We start from the raw sequence: 24,901 nt of genomic DNA, 5'->3' as shown, positions 1-24,901 counted from the left end.
GGGACTGCGGAATGAGAATTCAGGCATTCGCGGACGACCAGGTGATTGCTCTCAGCAATAAATACATCAGAAACACGCTGGACCTTGCCTGGAACAACTGTTGGGAAAATTGCCAAGAAATGGGCCTACGGGGCAGGAGCAGAATAGAACAAGGAAAAGACTGAGGCTTGCTGTTTCTGGAGCAAGAAAAACAGCAGACCACCGACGGTCAAACTTGGCGAAGACATCATCCATGTCAAAGATACAATAAAGTATCTGGGTGTGACAACTGACAGGAAACAGCAGTATATACAACACATACAGCTGTTGAGGAAAGAAACAGAAAACAGTGATGTGCCGGCTCTGGGGAACACAGCGCAGAAGAAGTAACCCTAGGGCACCAGAGGTCATGCGTCAAATATACGACAGGGTTATAAATCCCGCAGTATTATACGGCGCAGAAATATGGGGATACAGGGCCTCGGTGGGAAGGGCTAGGACAGCGCTAGCAGCAGCACAAAGAACGGCACTGTAAGCAATCACAGGCGCCTATCGAACCACATAGTATGATGCTCTGCAGGTAATAGTTGGAACACAAACCCTATACCTGGAAGCCGAGATCAAGGGGTGAGCTGCTGAAAAATACGAATACCCCACTGGGCCAAAAGGATTAGAACCAAAGAAATTGCCATGGCCATGGGAGGAACCGTGGGAAAATCGGAAAAATAGCGTCGGAAACACCAAGATATGGACAGACGCTAGCGCCAAGGAAGGAAAAGCAGGCATAGGAATAGTGATTCGGACAGGAACAAACACCCAAGAAGAGATAAGTCTAAGGATAAAAGACGAATCGAGCTCCAGAGCGGCAGAATTCGTGGCAGTACAGAAAGCCATAGAACTGGTACGGGACAGAAGTCTACCGGGACCAATCACCATTCGAACGGACAGTAGAATGTCCATATGGTGGGCCGAGCACGCAAACACACGAAATAAGGACATAATGCAAATCAAAGCAACCTTGCTAGATTTGCAGAAAGGCGGTAGTGAAATATCGCTAAAATGGTGCCGGAGAATGACAACGGAGGAAATGATAACCGCAGACAGACTCGCGAGAGAAGCCACTGCAAACGAAGCAATAGGACTGAAAAACCACGGATGGATCAGCACCAGAACCAGAACAGAAAGGCCAGCTCAGAGCTTTATCAAGCACCAGAGCCATAGACAAATGGTCTACATTTCAAAATATACTACTTACCTGCAAAATCGGTTCTTTTCAGAACCACAATTTAATATAAATTAAAAAAAAAAATGTTAAACAGTAGCTGACATTTTATAACAACAGAATTTTGAGAAATATATATTGTAGTTATTAAATGTATTGAATTATATTATGTCATTATAATCTGTTATATCGTAACTATATCTGTAAGTATCGTTAAAATAATCATTTTACTAATAATATGGAATAAGTTTTGTAAAATATGGTACAGCCCGAGATTGTTATTTAAAAATAAGGTAAAGTATTCCAAGAGTGACTTCGAAAATATGTGTATTAATTTTCATTACGTTTATGGCTATATGCTAATTAATTTATTTTTCCTAAGGGCAATAACAGCCTCTTGTCGAAGTTAAATACGGTCATCGCGTTTAGGATTATAGGAAATATAATTAATAACGTTAAACCTGGGGGTATTTGGGGCAAGCCCTCTATCCCTCTATATACAATAGGCAAAAGGATTAAACGTGGGGCGTATTTGCGTCAAGTCTTCGATCCCCGAAGTGTCGTCATCCCTTATACAATAAGCCGCACTGTTAAACGTGCGGCGTATTTGCGGCACCTCCTCTATTGCCGATGTGTCGTCATCCCGTAGACAATAGGTAAAATAGTTAAACGTGGGGCATATTTGCGTCACGTACTCGATTTTCGAAATTTCGTCATCCGTTATACAATAGGCAGAACATTTAAACGTGGGGTGTTATTGCGGCACGTCCTCTATCACCGATGGGTCGTCATCCCTTATACAATAGACCGCACCGTTAAACGTGAGGCGTATTTGCGACAGGCGCTCTATCCCCGGAGGGTCGTCTTCCGGTTTACAATAGGCTGGACCGTTATATGTGGGGTGTATTTGCGGTACACCCTCTATTCCGGAAATGTCGCCGTCCGGTATACAATAGGCCGAATCGCTAAACGTGGGGTGTATTTATTACCCATTGTAGTGTCACTAGTTTAAGTCGTTAATGAAGTTTACCAAAATGACTGAGACGGATTTCGATATTAGGGAATTTCTCGTCTTCCATTGTAAAGTGGAAGACGTTACCGTTCCAAGCCCATCTGCTTCTGTAGACTCTAATGACTAGGACAAACGAAACAGCAACGTTACATTTTTCGAAGCACCAGCTACAATTATTATTTTGGTCGAATATATTCCTACACAGTAGAATAAAACATAATTAACACAAGTTGTTACTAAAGCAAATTTAATTAATACATTAAAATCAAATCAAATTAAAACATTATTATTGATATAAAAAGGCGGAGCTAAAGTGCGGTACGAATACACCTGCTTTGTAGCCCTTATAACATATATAGACCTGTATTCTAAAGGTTTACATTTAGTACCCATTGTAGTGTCGATAGTAGAAGTCGTTAGTGAAGTTTGCCGTTCTAAGCTCATCTGATTCTGTCGATTCTCATGGCCAGGACAAACGAAAGAGAGGGATACATTTTACCAAGCACCAATTACAATATTTAGAAGAGTTCAAGGTGATCTCTAAATAGGGAATACTAAAAAGGCAAATTTAGGACGACGTTTAAATGTGTCTGTACTGCGTATCAATGTCTTGTTTCAGAACAGGCGCAGGAAGCGGAAGAAGCTTCAAATCGCCAATATCGGCATTTTGGCGACCCCACCAATTCAGCATCAGTATACATATCAGCACTCATTTGTGCCTTTCACCAACAGACTCCAGACAGAACTGCTGAGCGATCAACAAAATTCAAGTGTACCTGTGTCTAACGGTCTTGTGTGCAATCCTGACAATTTGTCACCAAATGATGAGTTGGCACAGTAATATGTAAGCAGGGGAGGCACGACATATTACATCATGGTTTTAGCATTAGTGACACTAGTCACTAATCTAGTCTAGAGGAAATACAAATATGTCGTGCAAGCTAAATTCCTGCGGTAGTGTTATCGCAAGGATATTACGCAGGTTTATCCTTAAATTGTCACTAGGCCGCCTGAAAACGAAAGGTAAAAGGGCACATTTATAGGCCACCGTCATCTCTGTCCCTATTTAAATTGGTATGCAAGTGCCCTTGCCTTCTAACTAAGTTAGCCGCGGGTCTAACTACGACTGCCTTAATAACCGCAGCGTATGCCCGAACGAGATTCCCACTGTCCCTACTTAAATTGCTGTGCAACGGCTCTTCCTACTTTTTTAAGATTTATGTTATGCACTGGCTCTGTCGGCTAAGAGCGGAATAACGAGATAGAACGGGTATCAGGCCTAAACACCTCGTACCCAGGAAGGGGATCAACACCGAAATCTCGACGTACATTAAAGGGAACAGTTATTTAGGAAAGCGTTTCTTCCTGCTAATTACTCCCATATATTTTATATATATTTTGCTCCGATCCTGTGATTTCGAAGAACAAGACCTTTTACCAAAGGGCCGATATTTTCACATGGATCCCTGCCAAACCCTAAAACGAAAAATAAAAGTGTAACATTCCTTCTCTCCTGATTCCGACAGAAGTGTTCGATTAAGTGTAGCCTCTATTTTAAATAAAAGTTAAATAAGAATAATATTCTCTTTTTCAACTCTTTTGGTGGTCTTGAAAAGGACCGATATTTGATGATAAAATAGGTTACATTCGTTTTATTTAGTTCTGCTATCTGTCTTTTTAGGTAACAATACAGCTTGGATATTTGACAGAACACCGCCCTGGGCTATACTAACACCGGATAGGAGTTTGTTCAGTTCTTCGTCGTTTCTGATGGCCATTTGCAAATGTCTAGGGATAATCCTGGTTTTCTTGTTATCTCTAGCGGGGTTACCTGCTAATTCGAGAACCTCGGCTGCCAGATATTCCATTACGGCAGCTAAGTAGACGAGAGCACCTGCCGCTGCGCGTTCGGCATAATTTCCTTTCCTTAAAAGTCTGTGAATACGATCGACAGGGAATACTAATCCCGCTCGGTTAGAACGAGGCTTCGCCTTTCCCTTCACTTTTCCGCCTTTACCACGTCAGGACATTTCACTATCGATTGCTCCTAGAACTCGCTCCCCTTAGAATTAAAATCGGTATTAAAACCGCCAACATACTAGCAACGAATTTTATTCGTAAGCCGAATGTATGATCTCGTACGCGACCAATGAGAGGCTAACTCAGATAATAGGCGGGGCTTAGGAGTGTATTTAAGGAGATTATAAATTCTAGGGTTTCCTGAAATTTATTTTAGTCTATTACTTTCCGTGGATTATTTAATATCGTAATATTTATTTCCAAATGCCTCCGAAAACAAGAGGTAAAGCGGCCAAAAAGGCCGGTAGGCTCGGAAAAATATCTCCAAAAGTGATAAGAAAAAGAAACGCAAGAGGAAGGAAAGCTACGCGATCTACATTTACAAAATTTTAAAGCAAGTTCATCCCGATACGGGTATCTCCAACACGGCAATGTCGATCATGAATTATTTCGAATATTATGAACGATATATTGGAAAGGATAGCCGCCGAAGCGTCCCGTCTCGCTCCTTACAATAAAAGATCTACAATCACAAGCAGGGAAATCCAAACTGCCGTCCGATTATTGCTGCCCGGTGAATTGGCTAAGCACGCCGTTAGTGAAGGTACCAAAGCCGTCACTAAATATACCAGTTCTAAGTAAACCATAAGCCTTGAATATCATAAAGGAGAAAACGGTTCTTTTCAGGGCCCCAATTTAGATAAATAAAAAAAGAAATAATCTTTAAAAAATTCCAGTATATTGTAGTATCCAATATTGAAATACAAATTTTGTTATCAGCAGTATATTGTTATTCTTTGGTTATTAGTCATTACATTATTTTTTCTTTAGTTTTTAAAAACAATGCGTATAACCACACCGACTGTTATTAATTACTAACATGTAGTCGAATGTAATTCTGAGATAAAAATCTGTAACACTTTTAGTGAAGTGTTTATTTAAATATGGATAAAAGAATATTAATTGAAATATCTTCTTTTTCTTTAATTAAATTTAGGTGGTCTGAAAAGAACCGTTTTTTTTCTGTTGCAAAATACGAATATAATTAGTGTATTATAAATGATAGAAAATAAAGTTTAGGCACGTTCGCCTCTATACGTCTGGCTAGCTGAATATCCTTGGACATGATGGTTACTCGCTTTGCATGTATCGCAGATTAATTAGTACCCTCAAAAAGACTGACTAAATAAGCTTCGCTGGCCTCTTGTAAAGCCATCACCGCCGAATTTTGAAAACGTAAATCGGTCTTGAAGTCTTGAGCGATTTCGGGAACCAATCGTTGGAAAGGTAATTTCCTAATCAATAATTCGGTGCTCTTTTAATAACGACGAATCTCCCGCAAAGCGACCGTCACGGGTCGTTAGCGATGTGGTTTTTTAACGCCACCGATAGCTGGAGAGCTTTTCCTGGCCGCTTGTTTCCTAGGAGCTTTACCTCCTGTTGATCTTCGCGCAGTTTGCTTGGTACGAGCCATATTTTTAAATTAGAGATAATGAGAATAAGTATCAAACGCAAACGACGGCGACCTCTTTCGAACTGATTTGGTCATAAAATCAGAGAGTCCTTTTTATAACGTGTTATCTAATCTGATTGGTCCGTTTTGTGCTAGTGGGCGGAACTCAATCCCATGTCTACAAAACCGGGCTGATTGAAAGAAATCGACACCAGTTGTCCGCAGCACTCGTGTTGTGGGCGCGCTACTTATTCGAGAACATTTAATTTTTTTTTTGTGTTAGGTTCGATAAAATATGACCGGCGGTGGTAAAGGTGGTAAAAGTTTGGGAAAAGGAGGAGCCAAGCGGCATCGTAAAGTGCTTCGTTATAATATCCAAGGTATTACGAAGCCCGCCATCAGAAGATTGGCTAGACGAGGCGGCGTAAAACGTATATCTGGTCTGATTTACGAAGAGACCAGGGGTGTTATAAAAGTGTCTTTGGAAGACGTCATCAGAGATACCGTTACATATACCGAACACGCCAAAAGGAAAACCGTTACCGCAATGGTTGTAGTATACACCTTGAAACGCCAAGGACGTACATTATACGGGTTTGGAGGTTAAGCCGCATAGTTTATTCGCGAACTAACGTGAAACGTGACACTCAAAATTAATTTTACAAAAATTAAACAACGGTTCTTTTCAGAACCTCAAATTTGTCAATATTTAAAAAATTGAAGCTCTATTAGGATTTAAGTATAACCTTATAATCGTTACAATCATCATAGTTTTATCTATAATAATAATTTAAGTACAATTCACAGCATTAATGCTGTAATTCCGTATCGTAAACGTGGCCAATATAAAACGGGTAATATCGAGAGATCAACAGAAGAGATATCGATGATGGCCGTTTTTCCCTAATTATTTGAGGGTTTGGATTCCAAAACTCTATACTTACTTAATCGACCGACCCACTAATTCATCTTTAATTACATATATTATATACAAGGCGCGATGTCAATACGGTTGATTTTACTAAAGGAGAACCGCTAGAAAAATCTTTCACACCCATAAAACAATCTTTAAAATACTTAAACTGTTTATTAGGGTATTTTAAATAATTAGTAAAAGCAAGTTATAATATGAGTTTTAATATTAAATTTCTTTTTTTGTTTTATTATCTTGGTGGTCCTGAAAATGACCGATAGTTAAAAGGATTTTGTACGACACAAAAGCCCTAAGGCTCATGTAACTTATTTGGTTTTACTATCTGCTTTTTTCGGTAACAATACGGCCTGGATGTTTGGTAGAACGCCGCCCTGGGCTATGGTAACACAGGAGAGGAGTTTGTTCAGTTCTTCGTCATTTCTGATGGCCAATTTTAAATGCCTAGGGATAATCCTTGTATTCTTGTTGTCTCTAGCGGCGTTTCCTGCCAACTCGAGAACTTCGGCAGCCAAATATTCCATTACGGCAGCTAAGTAGACGGGAGCACCAGCCCCTTCGCGTTCGGGGTAATTTCCTTTCCTTAGAAGTCGGTGAATACGACCGACAGAAAATTGTAATCCTGCGCGATTGGAACGAGTCCATGGCCCTTCCCTTCACTTTTCCACCTTTACCACGTCCGGATATGTTAATCTCGATCGTTGTTAGGTACTGCTCACCTTTAAATCAAAATCGATACTGGAAATTTTTTACAGATCAGCCTCGAATTTTGTTCGCGAGCGAAACTCGATATATTATACGCGACCAACTAGACTCTAACTCGGGATATGGGCGGGGCTTAGGAGTGTTCCTTGAAATGTTATAATTTCTAGAATAAAAGGCATTTTTTTAGTTAAGTATTCTTTGAGGTACGTGGGACGTCCTGATTTTTATTTCGAAATGCCACCAAAGACAAGCGGTAAGGCGGCCAAGAGAGCCGGAAAAGTCCAGAAAAATATCTCTAAGACCGACCAGAAAAAGAAGCGCATGAGGAAGGAAAGCTATGCGATTTACATATACAAAGTTTTAAAGCAGGTTCATCCCGATACGGCTATTTCCAGCAAGGCCATGTCGATTATGAATTCTTTCGTGCACGATATATTCAAAAGGATAGCCGCCGAAACGTCGCGCCTCGCCCATTACAATAAAAAATCGACCATCACGAGCAGAGAAATCCAAACCGCCGTTAGGTTATTGCTACCCGGTGAATTGGCTAAGCACGCCGTTAGTGAAGGTACCAAAGCTGTCACTAAATATACCAGTTCTGATGATCATAATAATATGAAGGGGGGAAAACGGCTCTTTTCAGAGCTCCAAAATGTTTAAAGAAGAAAAAAAAAAAACTACTGTTAAGAAGAAAGTATATATACGATGTCAAGTAAATTAAAAACCGTTTTTTATATAAATACTGAAAACGACTTTAATATATGACAGCCATAGCATTTATGCACGTTCGCCTCTAACACGTCTGGCTAATTGAATGTCCTTAGGCATGATACAGGTTGCTCGTTTAGCATGGATCGCACACAAATTGGTGTCTTCAAGGAGACCCACCAAATAGGCCTCGCTAGCTTCTTGCAAAGCCATCACTGCCGAACTTTGGAACCGCAAATCGGTCTTGAAATCCTGAGCGATTTCGCGAACCGATCGTTGGAAAGGCAATTTCCTAATCGATAATTCGGTACTCTTCTGATAGCGTCGGATTTCTCTTAGAGCGACCGTACCGGGTCTGTAACGATGCGATTTTTTACATCACCGGTACCGGGAGCGCTTTTCCTGGCTGCTTTAGCGGCCAATTGTTTTCCGGAAGCCTTACCTCCGGTTGATTTTCGAGCAGTTTGCTTGGTACGAGCCATCGTCTAAACGGGTCTGACTTCAAACGTGTAGGAAGAATTACAACAGCAACCGCCAACAGACTTTATGAAACTGATCGAAGGTGTCAAAGAAATCTAACTTTTTATAGTGTCTGAAGATATTCTGATTGGTCCGGCTACCATCTGTCGGCGGGACCCGATTTGAACTCAACAAAACCCATGGTAAGGTTTGAAAATTAAATAGTTATCTGTAGTATTCCAGGTGTACGCCGTAAAATTCGATTATAAATTTGATTTTTTTAAATACTAAATTGAATAACTCATGACGGGCAGAGGTAAAGGTGGTAAAGGTTTGGGAAATGGAGGCGCTAGGCGGCATCGTAAAGTGCTTCCTGATAATAACCAATGTATTACGAAACCCGCCATCAGAAGATTGGCTAGACGAGGCGGCGTAAAACGTATATCTGGTCTGATTTACGAAGAGACCAGAGGTGTTTTAAAAGTGTTTTTGGAAAACGTCATCAGAGATGCCGTTACATATACCGAACACGCCAGAAGGAAAACCGTTATCGCAATGGATGTAGTATACGCCCTCAAACGCCAAGGACGAACTCTATATGGATTTTGCGGTTAAATAAAGTATTATATATACTGACCAATTAAAACAGAAAAACGTATCTATTCAACTAAAGAAAACAATGGTTCTTTTCAGAGCCACAATTTTACTACAATTAAAAAAAGAAATTTATTATTCGAATATGGACTAAGATGATGTTAAATTTTATAAAATATTTGCTCCATTATTCCAAGATTTACTTGCAAAGTAACAAATATACTGCATTATAATAGACGATAAGATTTCATATTAAATGTAAATGATAGTGATCAATCGAATACCGAATCTTCGTTGAAGCTTTAATATAGTTTTCCTTTAGAGAGGAAATACTCCGAGATAAACTTCGCGTCGAAGAGCTTGGAGAATCCTTAAGATTTCAAAGAGGGAACGGTAGTTTTACGCACGTATGTATGGAGATAAACGCTCTGCCTACGTATTACCTACGCGTTCTATGTATTTATTGATGTAATAAAAATTGATAGTTTTAAAGAGATAACTTTTATGAAAACAGATTTCAACTAAAGAAGCAGAGTATACTATAATATATATGAGCATTGTACCAATAGAGAAGGGTTGGACACGATATTTTCATAGAAGTCTATATATCGTTGCTCACTCGATACGTTCGATTGTAACCCAGAGTTCGGATGGAATTAAGAAACCGTTAAAAAGAAGTATATTAGTATAGGATCGGTTAATTTTCATGTTATTGTTTCCTTCGAGTTAATTCGACAACGGTACGTTTCGATATAGATTCGTTTTGGACAACGAACAATCTGTACCGCATCAATTAGAAATAATATGTCACGTTTCTCCAATAATAGCATTAAATCTGTACGGAATTGCATTTATATCAAAAGACGATATATCGGGAGACGTAGATTTGAAAAGATATATTTTCATAGTTATAACCGAAAGTCTATAACTCGAATGAAAATTGGTAGTTTCGACGGAATCGGGAGCAACGCTTGATTTTGTGCTTGCTTTTAAGACGATAGTCAACGTAGAATTTATTGGCAAAGGTTGCTACTTCTACTACGTTTTATCTTTTAACGCCTCGAACATAAATCGTATGATATTCTAAAGGATTTATATATTTGATATGAGAAATAAGTAAATGGTTCCAAGCTCGATGAACGTTTCGACGAAGCCGGAATATGGAACGTCGTTCGCGATCGACCGTTCAGTCCTGCGATCGGCTCATATCATATAGGGTACGCATTAAATGAGAGCGGCCGTCCGACAGTTAAAATGTGCGAAACTTTGTCAAACGAATCGTGATTAGAACGTTCTTATAAGAAAATTAAGAAATTATATCAGAATGTTGGACGTCGATAAATACGACGGATAGGAAATTGTAATCCCGTACGATTGGAACGAGACTTCGCCTTTCCCTTCACTTTTCCGCGTTTACCACGTCCGGACATGTTAATCTCGATCGTTGTTAGATACTGCTCACCTTTAAATCAAAAACGGTACTGGAAATTTCTTACAGATCGGCCTGGAATTTTGTTCGCCAGCCAAACTCGATATATCATACGCGACCAATCAGACTCTAACTCGGGCTATGGGCGGGGCTTAGAAGTATTCCTTAGATTATTATAAGTTCTAGAATTAAAAGCATTTTTTTAGTTAAGTACTCTTTGAGGTACGTGAGACGTCGGGATTTTTATTTCGAAATGCCACCGAAGACAAGCGGTAAGGTAGGTGACGAGGAAACACTAAGCGAACACAGATATATCGAGTGGCGAGCGGAAATGGGAAAACCAACCCAAGAAAAAGGGCAAGATGGGATTTCGACAGCACCGATTGGGATCTGATCAGGGTGAAACTGGGAGAAATAGAGACCAATATCGGACAAGCAGTAACACACGAAGTGATTGAGGAGCAGGCGGCCAGTCTTCAAAAAGCCATACAGGCAGTAGGTAGACTGGTAAAACGAAAAACCATCATGGTAAAAATTGGCAATGAATGGTGGGACGGGCAGTGTGCGGAACATAAACGAACAGTAACTGCACTGAAGAGGAGAATAAGAAGAAGCACGGATAATCAACAAATAGTGAATGAGTACAACGAACGGAAGAGAGAGTTTCGGAAAATAATACGAGAAAAGAAAACCGAGCACGACAGTCAGGCGATTAACAACCTGATAGAAACAAACTCGTGGGACGGTATTTGGGAAGCCATCAGAAGAATGGGCATAAGAAGAGGCGAAGTGGTAGCAACGCCTAAAGACGCAACACTGTAGGCAAGAGAAGCAGCCGAAAAACAAAGAGTGGAGAAATACCACCCAGCAATGGACCTGGAGGAAACAGAGCGAACTCGCGGAGTCATGAGCGAGGAATGGCCGGGTACGGAGACTGGCCAGGAAGAAATAACCGAAGGAGAAATCGAATCGGTTATAGAGAACATGAGAATACGAAAGGCAGAAGGGGAAAACTGCATACCAAACGAGCTCCTGAAGAATGTCTGGATCTCGAGAAAACACGAGTTCCTGACGCTGTACAGGAACTGTTACAACGCGGGATACTTTCCTAAGATATGGAAAACGGCCAAACTGTGCTGGTTAAAGAAAAGCGACGGAGGCGAACGACCCATCAGCTTTCTACCAACGCTAGGAAAAGTACTAGACAAAGTACTTAATCAGAGACTACAGGCAATGGCGGAGAAAATGGAGCTACACGACTCAAGGCAGTACGGCTTCAGAAAAAACAGGTCAACCGTACAAGCCGTGAGTGATCTACTGAAATGGATCAACACCCGAAAAAGAACAAGGGAAACACGTTCTAATGGTGACGCTGGACCTCCGAAATGCTTTCCACAGAGCAACCCAGGTAGAAATATTAGAAGAACTGCGAAGAAGCAGAATAAATAAGAAAATGGCAAGATCAATAGCCAGCTTCTTGACGGGAAGGAATATCATCAGCAACCAGGTGGCAATGGAAATTGACAAGGGATGTCCGCAAGTGTCAAGCTTAATGCCAACGCTATGGCTGCTGGGCATAAACAGCTGGTTCCGCAAAGTCTCTTAATCGGAAGTAGGGGACTGCGGAATGAGAATTCAGGCATTCGCGGACGACCAGGTGATTGCTCTCAGCAATAAATACATCAGAAACAGGCTGGACCTTGCCTGGAACAACTGTTGGGAAAATTGCCAAGAAATGGGCCTACGGGGCAGGAGCAGAATAGAACAAGGAAAAGACTGAGGCTTGCTGTTTCTGGAGCAAGAAAAACAGCAGACCACCGACGGTCAAACTTGGCGAAGATATCATCCATGTCAAAGATACAATAAAGTATCTGGGTGTGACAACTGACAGGAAACAGCAGTATATACAACACATACAGCTGTTGAGGAAAGAAACAGAAAACAGTGATGTGTCGGCTCTGGGGAACACTGCGCAGAAGAAGTAACCCTAGGGCACCAGAGGTCATGCGTCAAATATACGACAGGGTTATAAATCCCGCAGTATTATACGGCGCAGAAATATGGGGATACAGGGCCTCGGTGGGAAGGGCTAGGACAGCGCTAGCAGCAGCACAAAGAACTGCACTGTAAGCAATCACAGGCGCCTATCGAACCACATAGAATGATGCTCTGCAGGTAATAGCTGGAACAAAAACCCTATACCTGGAAGCCGAGATCCAGAGGTGAGATGCTGAAAAATACGGATACCCCAATGGGCCAAAAGGATTAGAACCAAAGAAATTGCCATGGCCATGGGAGGAACCGTGGGAAAATCGGACAAATAGCGTCGGAAACAATAAGATATGGACAGACGCTAGTGCCAAGGAAGGAAAAGCAGGCATAGGAATAGTGATTCGGACAGGAACAAACGCCCAAGAAGAGATAAGTCTAAGGATAAAAGACGAATCGAGCTCCAGAGCGGCAGAATTCGTGGCAGTACAGAAAGCCATAGAACTGGTATGGGACAGAAGTCTACCGGGACCAATCACCATTCGAACGGACAGTAGAATGTCCATATGGTGGGCCGAGTACGCAAGCACACGAAATGAGGACATAATGCAAATCAAAGCAACCTTGCTAGGTATGCAGAAAAGCGGTAGTGAAATATCGCTAAAATGGTGCCGGAGAATGACAACGGAGGAAATGATAACCGCAGACAGACTCGCGAGAGAAGCCACTGCAAACAAAGAAATAGGACTGAAAAACCACGGATGGATCAGCACCAGAACCATCAAAAGAATCAAGGAAGGAGAAGTAAAAAGAAGATGGAAAATGCATTGGGAGCACTCCATTAAAGGAAGAACCTTCTACAAATACTGCCGACAAGTGGGTAGAGGAAATATAGGACTGAGCAGGAAGGCTGTGCAACTGATGACAGGACACGGAAATATGCAAGCCTACCTGCACCGATTTAAATTAAAGGAGGCCGATAGACTCTGCGAGTGTCGCACAGATCCAGAAGACACGACGCATATATTGGAGACATGCGAAATTGGGAAAAGGATAGAGGCCCGAAACAGGCATCGGACAGCCGACGGAAACTATCAGTTAAGGAACGCAGAGGGAATAGTAAACAAGGAAACCATCACAGAGATCAACGCGTGGTCCGATACGGTAATTGACTATGAGGGAAGTTATACCCAGGATGGCAGCCAAGTGGAGACGAATGCTGGCGCGCAATAAAGCGGCCAGTTAGAGACCAGGGAGAAAACAAGATAGGGAATTAGCGAACAAAATACGCAATAACGTCGCGACGGTACTGAATAGCCGCACGGAGACCCGTCCGTGAACCCTTCCCGAGACTTACGTAGGAAAGACCAGCTCAGAGCTTTAACAAGCACCAGAGCCATAGACAAATGGTCTACATTTCAAAATATACTACTTACCTGCAAAATCGTTTCTTTTCAGAACCACAATTCAATATAAATTTAAAAAAATTAAATGTTAAACAGTAGCTGACATTTTATAACAACAGAATTTTGAGAAATATATATTGTAGTTATTAATTGTATAGAATTATATTATATCATTATAATCTGTTATATCGTAACTATATCTGTAAGTATCGTTAAAATAATCATTTAACTAATAATATGGAATAAGTTTGGTAAAATATGGTACAGCCCGAGATTGTTATTTAAAAATAAGGTAAAGTATTCTAAGAGTGACTTCGAAAATATGTGTATTAATTTTTATTACGTTTATGGCTATATGCTAATTAATTTATTTTTCTTAAGGGCAATAGCAGCCTCTTGTCGAAGTTAAATATGGTCATCGCGTTTAAGATTATAGGAAATATAATTAATAACGTTAAACCTGGGGCGTATTTGAAACAAGCCCTCTATCCCTCTATATATAATAGGCAAAAGGGTTAAACGTGGGGCGTATTTGCGTCACGTTTTCCATCACCCATGTGTCGTCATACGGTATACAATAGGTAGGACTTTTAAACGTGGGCGTATTGCAGGAAGGCATTCGAACCCCGAAGGGTAATCATTCGGTATACAAAAGGCCGAACCGTTAAATGTGGGTCGCTTTTGCGACACGCGCTCTATCCCCGAAGTGTCGATATCTGTATACAATAGACCGAACTTTTAAACGTGGGTCGTATTCGCGGCACGTCTTCTATACCCGAAGGGTCGTCATCCGGTATAAAATAGGCCGAATAATTAAACGTGGGGCATACTTGCCCCACGACCTCTATCACAGATGTGTCGTCATCGATAGGCAGAGCCTTTAAACGTGGGGCCTATTTGTGTCAATAACTCTATACCCGAAGGGTCGTCATCCGGTATACACTAGGCCAAATAGTTAAACGTAGGGGCTTATTTGCGACACACATTCTATCCCCTAAGAATCGTCATCTGTTCTACAATAGGCCGAACCGTTAAAGTTGGGGCGTATTTGCGTACGTCCTCGATTCCCGAAGTTTGCTCATCCGGTATACAAAAGGCAGAACCTTCAAACCTGTCCTCTGTCCCCAAAGTGTCGTCATCCGGGATACAACAGGCAGAACTTTTAAAGGTGGATGGTGATTGCGGCACGTCCTCTATTACCGATGGGTCGTCATCCGGTGTATAATAGGCAGAACTTTTAAATGTGGGGCGTTTTTGCGGCACATCCTTTATCCCTGAAGGGTCGCCATCCGGTATACAATAAGTCGAGCCGTTAAACTTGGGCCGCATTTGCGACACGCACTCCAACCCGAAGTGTCGTTATCCGGTATACAAATGGCGGAACTTGGGTCACCTCCTCGGTCCCCGAACTGTGGTCATCCGGTATACAAGAGGAAGAAATTTTAAACGTGGGGTGTATTGGCAGCACGCATTCTATCCCGGAAGGTTCGTCATCCGGTATACAATAGTGCGAACACTTAGACGTGGTGCGTATTTGCGTCACGTCCTCTGTACCCGAAGTGTCGTCATCCGGTATACAATAGGCAGAACATTTAAACGTGGGGCATATTTGCGCCATGTCTTCGAACCCCGAAATGCCGTCATTCGATATACAATGTGTCGTCATACGGTATACAATATGCCGAACCGTTTAACTTGGGGCTTATTTGTAGCACGCCCTCTATCCCCGAACGGTTGTTATCCGATATACAATAGGCCGAACCGTTAAACGTGGGGCGTATTTGCGCCACGTCCTCTATTCCCGAAGTTTGCTCATCCGGTATACAAAAGGTAGAACCCTCAAACCTAGTGCGTATTTGCGTCACGTCCTCTGTCCCCGAAGTGACGTCATCCGGTATAAAATAGGAAGAACCTTTTAACGTGGGCCGTATTTGCGACACGACCTCTATCATCGAAAGGTCGCCATCCGGTATACAAAAGGCCGAAACGTTAAGCACCCCTTTACCTGGAAGCCGAGAAATAGACAAATGGTCTACATTTCAAATGTCCCTACCTACTCATTCCGCATCGAGCAGTCGAAGCGAGCGGTCGTGTCTGAGAGCTCTGAAGTGAATTGGTGTAGTGGAAGTGCAGGGTGAATCAAATTTAAAAGAAATTAGAGCTTTCTAATAAATTTGAATTAGAATGGAATCTAATTATTAGATACTATTCGGACTATTTTGTTCTATTGTGTAATCGTGCAGTTTGATTGCCAAAATTAAACCTGTACAGAGGAGGAAGAGGATAAACAAAAGATTTTAGGAGAGCAAACCTATCCGCAAACAAAGAGTGAGTGGTGTGCACAGTGTCTGTGTGTGCAAATCAGTGACCAGTGCAAAGGTAGGTAAACAAGTGGCGATAAGTCAAAGGGGGCCGAAGCGCTGGAAACAAAGTTAAGTGGTAGAAAATAAGGATAAAGTAGCGCAGTGCTGTGGAATTACAGTCCCGGATTTAATTCTCCAAATTATTCAAAATTCTAAATTGATTTAAACAAAAAACCAGCAAAATTTATCCGGCTTAATTACGCAATCAGGCATCAAAATTTCATTAAAGCTCTGGGAAATTCCACAACGTGCGTGACCCATCATCAAAGTCGGGGTGGAGTTTTATTATACAGATAGCAATAATAATAAACATATACTGCTAATTCATCATAAAACTGTAATTAAAATTCAATAATAATCAAATTAATCTTTACGGATAGCAATAATGAATATACACTATTAACTCAACATAAAATTTTAATTAAATTCTAACAGAAACTCAACAATAAACTAATTAATCCTTACGGTTATAACTGAACCATTCAAATCAAAAATAAATTCTCTGTGTAATAAACATCCACCAAATTTGCTGTTGCATCTGGGATATTTCAATACCGTGCGTAAGCAAACAATAAGTTTATAACAGGGCAGTATTGGGATACGATCAACAGTATATTACATTATTGTACCTGGGAAAACCAATTAAGGGCGTGACCCAACATTAAATTAATTAAAAAAGGCGGTGTTGGGTTATTAATATAATTAGCGGCAAGGAGGTCACAATGGCCTCTAAAGAAGCGACCGCAGAGGCCACCTCGGCCTCAATTAATGAGGGGGACTGGTTTAACAACCCAGCCCTAACCAAAATAAGGGCGGCAACAGAGCCAACAGAAAGCAGCTCAAGAAGAACGAGGTCGCAGACCACGGATGAAAGGAAATCCGTGGAAAATAACGACGCGGCTGAAGATATAACATACGAGGAGCAGCTGGAGGAGCTGAAGAGTATGTCGGTTAAAAGCTTGGTAGATCTGTCGGAGAGGCAGGCCGAAAGGATGAGGCAATTGATCACGCGGGAAAACCCGTTGGCAAAAAAATTAGCCTTCATTAAAGCCGACGCTAAAACAGTTGGGAGGAAAATTGACCTACTGTTAAAGGTCATTTTTGTAATGTCCATGGAGCTGGACATCAAAAGAAAATCCGATGAGGCCAATAAGGGATTGGAAAGCTTGAAAGAATCCATCGGGAAAAAGATGGAGAGAATGGACAAGAAGTGGGAGGGTAGGATGGCCAGACTGGAAAAACTCATCGCAAAACAAAAACCTGACGAATCCACCTCAACAAACGATAAAAACAAACAAAACAAACAAAATGAGCCCGCGAAAGCCGCCAAACCTACCAAGACGTCCAGCAATGAAAAGGGGATGGCGGAGAGCGACATGGCGACGAAAGGAACGACGAAAAAGACGACAATTGACAGAACGAAGAAAACGCTCAGCTATGCCAACGTAGCGGATAAGCCAGGAAAGAACTGGACACCCCCGCCGAAAGAGATGGCGAAAAAGCAGCTGATCATCAAAGTCAGCAATAAATCAGGGAAAAAGGCAAAGAAAGAGGTCAAAAATACACTGACCCACCACGAGATACAGGGTGGATTCAAACAGATTAGAACACTCAAAAATGGCAGCATCATTATGTCGTGCCATGATGAAAAACGAAGGAGAAGTGTAGCGGAAAAATTAAAAATCAACGGGAACACAAATATTAAAAACGGAGCCACGAGAAACCCCAGAATCAATATAAGGGGAATCATACAAGGAACGAAAAGCGATGAATTAATCGCTGATATTGTCAAGGAGAATGAGTGCATCCGAACAGCACTCCAGGGTCAAACAAAAGAGGGACGAATAAGGACAATATGCACCTTTAACGGAGCCAAGAGGGACACGTGGGTGATTGAACGCGCCCCAAATCTGTTCAAGGCCATCATGAAACAAGGCCGCATCATGGTTGACATGATGGCACACAAGATCACGGAACACGATGAACCAATGCAGTGCTACAGATGCTGCAAGTTCGGCCATACATCAAAGAACTGCAAGACAAAGGAACTCACCTGCTACGTATGCGGTGGTGATCATGAAGGGAAGACGTGCAAAGCCACGAAGAAGAGCTGCACGAACTGTACAAAAGCAGGTACAAAGGCGGGAAACAATCACAGGGCCACTGACTACCAATGCCCAGTGTATAAAAAACAACAGAGATAATTAAAAAGAAGAACCAACTACGGATGGTAATGAAAATCCTTCAAGTCAACGTGGGAAAAGGAATCAGTGCAAACGCACTGGTAAGGGAATAAGCGGCAAGAGATGGATTGGAGGTAGTCCTAATCCAGGAACCAACGCCGAGGGCTCAGGCATGGGAAGGTTGGAAACTCATGAGAAAGACGATCAGCCACGGCCTAGAGCTCGCAGAAGAAGACTACACGGTGCCCAGCTTCGATTGTAATAAGGGCACAGGGCACATGGACCTCACGTGGAGTAAGGGAATAAACGTGGAAGAATGGAAAAGCAAAGGTGACGAGGAAACACTAAGCGACCACAGATATATCAAATATCGAGTGGCGAGCGGAAATGGGAAAACCAACCCAAGAAAAAGGACAAGATGGGATTTCGCCAGCACCGATTGGGATCTGGTCAGGGTGAAACTGGAAGAAATAGAGACCAATATCGGACAAAGAGTGACACACGAAGTGATTGAGGAGCAGGCGGCCAGTCTTCAGAAAGCCATATAGGCAGCAGGAAGACTGGTAAAACGAAAAACCATCATGGTAAAAAATGGCAATGAATGGTGGGACGGGCAGTGTGCGGAACATAAACGAGCACTAACTGCACTGAAGAGGAGAATAAGAAGACGCAAAGACAATCAACAAATAGTGAATGAGTGCAACGAACGGAAGAGAGAGTATCGGATAATGATACGAGAAAAGAAAACCGAACACGACAGTTAGGCGATTAACAACCTGATAGAAACAAATTCGTGGGACGGTATTTGGGAAGCCATCAGAAGAACGGGCATGAGAAGAGGCGAAGTGGTAACAACGCCTGAAGACGCAACACTGGAGGCAAGAGAAGCAGCCGAAAAACAAAGAGTGAAGAAATACCACCCAGCAATGGACCTGGAGGAAACAGAGCGAACTCGCGAAGTCATAAGCGCGGTCATGAGCGAGGAATGGCCGGGTACGGAGACTGACGAGGAAGAAATAACCGAAGGAGAAATCGAATCGGTTATAGAGAACTTGAGAAACCGAAAGGCAGAAGGGGAAGACCCCATACCAAACGAGCTTCTGAAGAATGTTCGGTATTAAAGAAGATTCGGTATTCGATTGTTTACTATCATTTACATTTAATATGAAATCTTATCTTAAACTTTACCTATCATTTATATTACGATCGTCTATTATAATGCAGTAAATTTGTTACTTTGCAAGTAAATCTTAGAATAATGGAGCAAATATTTTATAAAATTTAACATCATCTTAGTTCATATTCGAATAATAAATTTCTTTTTTTAATGATAGTAAAATTGTGGCTCTGAAAAGAACCGTTGTTTCCTTTAGTTGAATAGATACGTTGCTCTGTTTTAATTGGTCAGCATATATAATGCTTTATTTAACCGCAAAATCCCTATAGAGTTCGTCCTTGGCGTTTGAGGGCGTATACTACATCCATTGCGATAACGGTTTTCCTTTTGGCGTGTTCGGTATATGTAACGGCATCTCTGATGACGTAAATCAGACCAGATATACGTTTTACGCCGCCTCGTCTAGCCAATCTTCTGAAGGCGGGCTTCGTAATACCTTGGATATTATAACGAAGCACTTTACGATGCCGCTTGGCTTCTCCTTTTCCCAAACCTTTACCACCTTTACCTCTGCCGGTCATCTTTTAACGAACCTAATACAAAAAAAAAAATGATCTCTAATAAGTAGCGCGCCCACAATACGAGTGCTACGGACAACTGTTGTCGATTGCTTTCAATCAGCCCGGTTTTGTAGACTTGGGATTGAGTTCCGCCCACTAGCACAAAACGGACCAATCAGATTACATAACACATTATAAAAAGGACTCTCTGATTTTATGACCTAATCAGTTCGAAAGTGGTGGCCGCGTTTGCGTTTGATAATTATTCTCATTATCTCTAATTTAAAAATATGGCTCGTACCAAGCAAACTGCGCGAAGATCAACAGGAGGTAAAGCTCCTAGGAAACAAGCGGCCAGGAAAAGCGCTCCAGCTACCGGTGGCGTTAAAAAACCACATCGCTACCGACCCGTGACGGTCGCTTTGCGGGAGATTCGTCGTTATCAAAAGAGCATCGAATTATTGATTAGGAAATTACCTTTCCAACGATTGGTTCCCGAAATCGCTCAAGACTTCAAGACCGATTTATGTTTTCAAAATTCTTCGGTGATGGCTTTACAAGAGGCCAGCGAAGCTTATTTAGTCGGTCTTTTTGAGGATACTAATTAATCTGCGATACATGCAATGCGAGTAACCATCATGCGCAAGGATATTCAGCTAGCCAGACGTATCAGAGGCGAACGTGCCTAAACTTTATTTTCTATCATTTATAATACACTAATTATATTCGTATATTTCAACAGAAAAAAAACGGTTTTTTTCAGAACCACCTAAATTTAATTAATGAAAAAGAAGATATTTCAATTAATATTCTTTTATCTATATTTAAATAAACACTTCACTAAAAGTGTTACAGATTTTTATTTCAGAATTATATTCGACTACATGTTAGTAATTAATAAGTCGGTGTAGTTATACGCTTTGTTTTTAAAAACTAAAGAAATAATAATATAATGAATAATAACCAAAGAATACCAATATACTGCTGATAACAACATTTGTATTTCAATATTGGATACTACAATATACTGGAATTTTTTTAAGATTATTTCTTTTTTTATTTATCTAAATTGTGGCTCTGAAAAGAACCGTTTTCTCCTTTATGATATTCAAGACTTATGGTTTACTTAGAACTGGTATATTTAGTGACGGCTTTGGTACCTTCACTAACGGCGTGTTTAGCCAATTCACCGGGCAGCAATAATCGGACGGCAGTTTGGATTTCTCTGCTTGTGATTGTAGATCTTTTATTGTAATGAGCGAGACGGGACGCTTCCGCGGCTATCTTTTCGAATATATCGTTCACGAAATAAATCATGATCGACATTGCCTTGTTGGAGATACCCGTATCGGGATGAACTTGCTTTAAAATTTTGTAAGTGTAGATCGCGTAGCTTTCCTTCCCTTTGCGTTTCTTTTTCTTATCACTTTTGGAGATATTTTTCTGAGCCTTACCGGCCTTTTTGGCCACCTTAGCGCTTGTTTTCGGAGGCATTTGGAAATAAATATTACGATATTAAATGAACCACGAAAAGTAATAGACTAAAATAAATTTTAGGAATTTCTAGAATTTATAAGCTCCTTAAATACACTCCTAAGCCCCGCCTATTATCTGAGTTAGCCTCTCATTGATTGCGTACGAGATCGTGCGTTCGGCTTACGAATAAAATTCGTTGCTAGTATGTTGGCGGTTTTAGTACAGATTTTAACTCTAAGGAGAGCGAGTTCTAGAAGCAATCGATAGTCAAATGTCCGGACGTGGTAAAGGCGGAAAAGTGAAGGGAAAGGCGAAGTCTCGTTCTAACCGAGCGGGATTAGTATTCCCTGTCGGTCGTATTCACAGACTTTAAAGAAAGGAAATTATGCCGAACGCGCAGCGGCCGGTGCTCTCATCTACTTAGCTGCCGTAATGGAATATCTGGCAGCCGAAGTTCTCGAATTAGCAGGTAACCCCGCTAGAGATAACAAGAAAACCAGGATTATCCCTAGGCATTTGCAAATGGCCATCAGAAACAACGAAGAACTGAACAAATTCCTATCCGGTGTTACTATAGCCCAGGGCTTTATTCTGCCAAATATCCAAGCTGTATTCTTACCTAAAAAGACAGATAGCAAAACTAAATAAAGCGAATGTAACCTATTTTATCATCAAATATCGGTCCTTTTCAAGACCACCAAAACAGTTGAAAGAGAAAATATTATTCTTATTTATATTTTATTTAAAATAGAGGCTACACTTAATCGAACACTTCTGACGGAATCATGAGAGAAGGAAAGTTACACTTTTATTTTTCGTTTTAGGGTTTGGCAGAGATCCATGTGAAAATATCGGCCCTTTGGTAAATGGTCTTGTTCTTCGAAATCACAGGATCGGAGCAAAATATATATAAAATATATGGGAGTAATTAGCAGGAAGAAACGCTTTCCTAAATAACTGTTCCCTTTAATGTACGTCGAGATTTCGGTGCTGATCCCTTCTTGGGTACGAGGTGTTTAGGCCTGATACCCGTTCTATCTCGTTATTCCGCTCTTCGCCGACAGAGTCAGTGCATAACATAAATCCGCCCAGGGGCACGGCGCACAATTGAGGTTGAATTTTGACTACGGCTTTGTAGGAAGAGCCGTTGCACAGCAATTTAAGTAGGGACAGTGGGAATCTCGTCAATCCATTCATGCGCCTTCCCGATATGTTCGGGCATACGCTGCGGGTTTTAAGGCAGTCGTAGTTAGACCCGCGGCTTACCCGAGCACGGTATTTGGTAACGTTAAAATTCATTGTGGTCCAAAAGTTAGGATACTTTCGGAACAAATCGTGTTAGAAGGCAAGAGCACTTGCATACCAATTTAAATAGGGACAGAGATGAGGGTGGCCTCTAAATGTGCCCTTTTACCTTTCGGTTTCAGGCGGCCTAGTGACAATTTAAGGAAAAACCTGCGTAATATCCTTGCGAAAACACTACCGCAGGAATGTAGCACGCACGACATATTTGTATTTCCTCCGACTAGTGTCACTAATGCTAAAACCATGATGTAATATGCCGTGCCTCCCCTGCTTACATATTACTGTGCCATTGCTATTGCGCCAACTCATCATTTGGTGACAAATTGTCAGGATTGCACACAAGACCGTTAGACACAGGTAAACTTGAATTTTGTTGATCGCTCAGCAGTTCTGTCTGGAGTCTGTTGGTGAAAGGCACAAATGACGGCGATTTGAAGCTTCTTCCGCTTCCTGCGCCTGTTATGAAACAAGACCTTGATACGCAGTACAGACACACTTAAACGTCGTGTTAAATTTGCCTTTTTAGTATTCCCTATTTAGAGATCGTTTTGAGCTCTTCTAAATATTGTAGTTGGTGCTTGGTAAAATGTATCCCTCTCTTTCGTTTGTCCTGGCCATGAGAATCGACAGAATCAGATGAGCTTAGAACGGCAAACTTCACTAACGACTTCTACTATCGACACTACAATGGGTACTAAATGTAAACCTTTAGAATACAGGTCTATGTATGTTATAAGGGCTACAAAGCATATTTTATCCAGTATGGTACTGAACCGCTCCGCCTCTTTATGTCAATAATAATGTTTTAATTTGAAGCAATAATTTAGTTCCTTAATGTATTAATTTAATTTTCTTTAGTAACAACTTGTGTTAATTATGTTTTATTCTACTGTGTAGGAATATATTCCACCAAAATAATAATTGTAGCTGGTGCTTCGAAAAATGTAACGTTGCTGTTTCGTTTGTCCTAGTCGTGAGAGGATGTGCCCCAATTACGCCCCACATTTAAAAGTTCTGCCTATTGTGTACCGGATGACGAAATTTCGGGTATAGAGGACGTGACACAAATACGCCTCACTTTTAACGTTTCGGCCTCTTGTATACCAGATGACGAAGCTCCGGGTATAGGGGGCCTGTCGCAAATAGGCCCCACGTTTAAATGTTCTGACTATTGTATACCGAATGACGACACTTCGGGGTTAGAATGTGTGCTGCCAATAAGCCCAACACTTAAATGTTCTGACTATTTTATACCATATGACGAACCATATGTGATAGAGGACGTGCAGCAAATACGCCCCACATTTGAAGGTTCTGCCTATTGTATACCGGATGACGACCCATCGGTGATAGAGGACGAACCGCAATTAAACCCCACGTTTAAATGTTCTGCCGATTGTATACCGAATGACAACACTTCGGGGTTAGAATGTGTGCTGCCAATAAGCCCAACGCTCAAATGTTCTGCCTATTGTATACCGGTTGACTATACCTTGGGTATCGAGGACATGACGCAAATACGCCCCACTTTTAACGGTTCGGAATATTCTACACCAGATGTCGACCCTCCGGATATATTGTGCGTGTCGCAAATATGCCCCACGTTTTACTGTTTGGCCTAATGTAAACAGGATGACGGCACATCGGGGAGAGAAGGCGTGCCGCAATTACACCCCACGTTTAAAAGTTCTGAATACTGTATACCGGATGACGACACTTCGAGAATCGAGGACGTGCCGCAATTACGTCCCACGTTTAATTGTTCTGCCTATTGTATACCGGATGACGACACTTCGGGAATCGAGGACGTGACGCAAATGCACACCAATTTTAAAGATTCGGCCCATTATATACCGGTTAACGATCGTTCGGGAATGGAGGGCGAACCTAAAATACGCCCCACGTAAAACGGTTTGGCCTATTGTATACCGAATGAAGAATCTTCGAGGATAGAGGGCGTGTCGCAAATATGCCCCACGTTTAACTATTTG

General features: G+C 41.5%; 5 protein-coding genes and 4 pseudogenes across 5 annotated transcripts; 5 read left to right on the top strand and 4 right to left on the bottom strand.

Annotated features, from left to right (window-relative positions):
* Window positions 1-3,865: 3,865 nt before the first annotated feature.
* Window positions 3,866-4,243, bottom strand: LOC143205572 (histone H2A-like; annotated as a pseudogene).
* Window positions 4,244-4,496: 253 nt separating this feature from the next.
* LOC143205481 (histone H2B-like) lies at window positions 4,497-4,881 on the top strand (annotated as a pseudogene).
* Window positions 4,882-5,980: 1,099 nt separating this feature from the next.
* LOC143205488 (histone H4-like) lies at window positions 5,981-6,324 on the top strand. The gene has a single exon (XM_076418660.1). It carries the CDS (start codon window positions 5,981-5,983, stop codon window positions 6,290-6,292), a length of 312 nt encoding a protein of 103 aa, XP_076274775.1. The 3' UTR covers window positions 6,293-6,324.
* Window positions 6,325-7,555: 1,231 nt separating this feature from the next.
* LOC143205571 (histone H2B-like) lies at window positions 7,556-7,981 on the top strand. Its single transcript, XM_076418719.1, has one exon. The coding sequence runs from the start codon at window positions 7,556-7,558 to the stop codon at window positions 7,979-7,981; it is 426 nt and encodes a 141-aa protein (XP_076274834.1).
* A 117-nt stretch (window positions 7,982-8,098) lies between these two features.
* Window positions 8,099-8,511, bottom strand: LOC143205619 (histone H3-like; annotated as a pseudogene).
* Window positions 8,512-8,791: 280 nt separating this feature from the next.
* Window positions 8,792-9,103, top strand: LOC143205479 (histone H4-like). The gene has a single exon (XM_076418655.1). The coding sequence runs from the start codon at window positions 8,792-8,794 to the stop codon at window positions 9,101-9,103; it is 312 nt and encodes a 103-aa protein (XP_076274770.1).
* A 10,789-nt stretch (window positions 9,104-19,892) lies between these two features.
* Window positions 19,893-20,171, bottom strand: LOC143205497 (histone H4-like). The gene has a single exon (XM_076418666.1). It carries the CDS (start codon window positions 20,148-20,150, stop codon window positions 19,893-19,895), a length of 258 nt encoding a protein of 85 aa, XP_076274781.1. The 5' UTR covers window positions 20,151-20,171.
* Window positions 20,172-20,419: 248 nt separating this feature from the next.
* Window positions 20,420-20,818, top strand: LOC143205486 (histone H3-like; annotated as a pseudogene).
* Window positions 20,819-21,251: 433 nt separating this feature from the next.
* Window positions 21,252-21,623, bottom strand: LOC143205480 (histone H2B-like). The gene has a single exon (XM_076418656.1). It carries the CDS (start codon window positions 21,621-21,623, stop codon window positions 21,252-21,254), a length of 372 nt encoding a protein of 123 aa, XP_076274771.1.
* Window positions 21,624-24,901: the final 3,278 nt, after the last annotated feature.

The sequence above is a fragment of the Rhynchophorus ferrugineus genome, unplaced genomic scaffold (assembly GCF_030347505.1).
Source record: "Rhynchophorus ferrugineus isolate W39M unplaced genomic scaffold, kcgeb_rfMv2 rfM12, whole genome shotgun sequence".
Classification (NCBI taxonomy): Eukaryota; Metazoa; Arthropoda; class Insecta; order Coleoptera; family Curculionidae; genus Rhynchophorus; species Rhynchophorus ferrugineus.
This window is presented reverse-complemented; position numbering and strand designations above follow the sequence as displayed.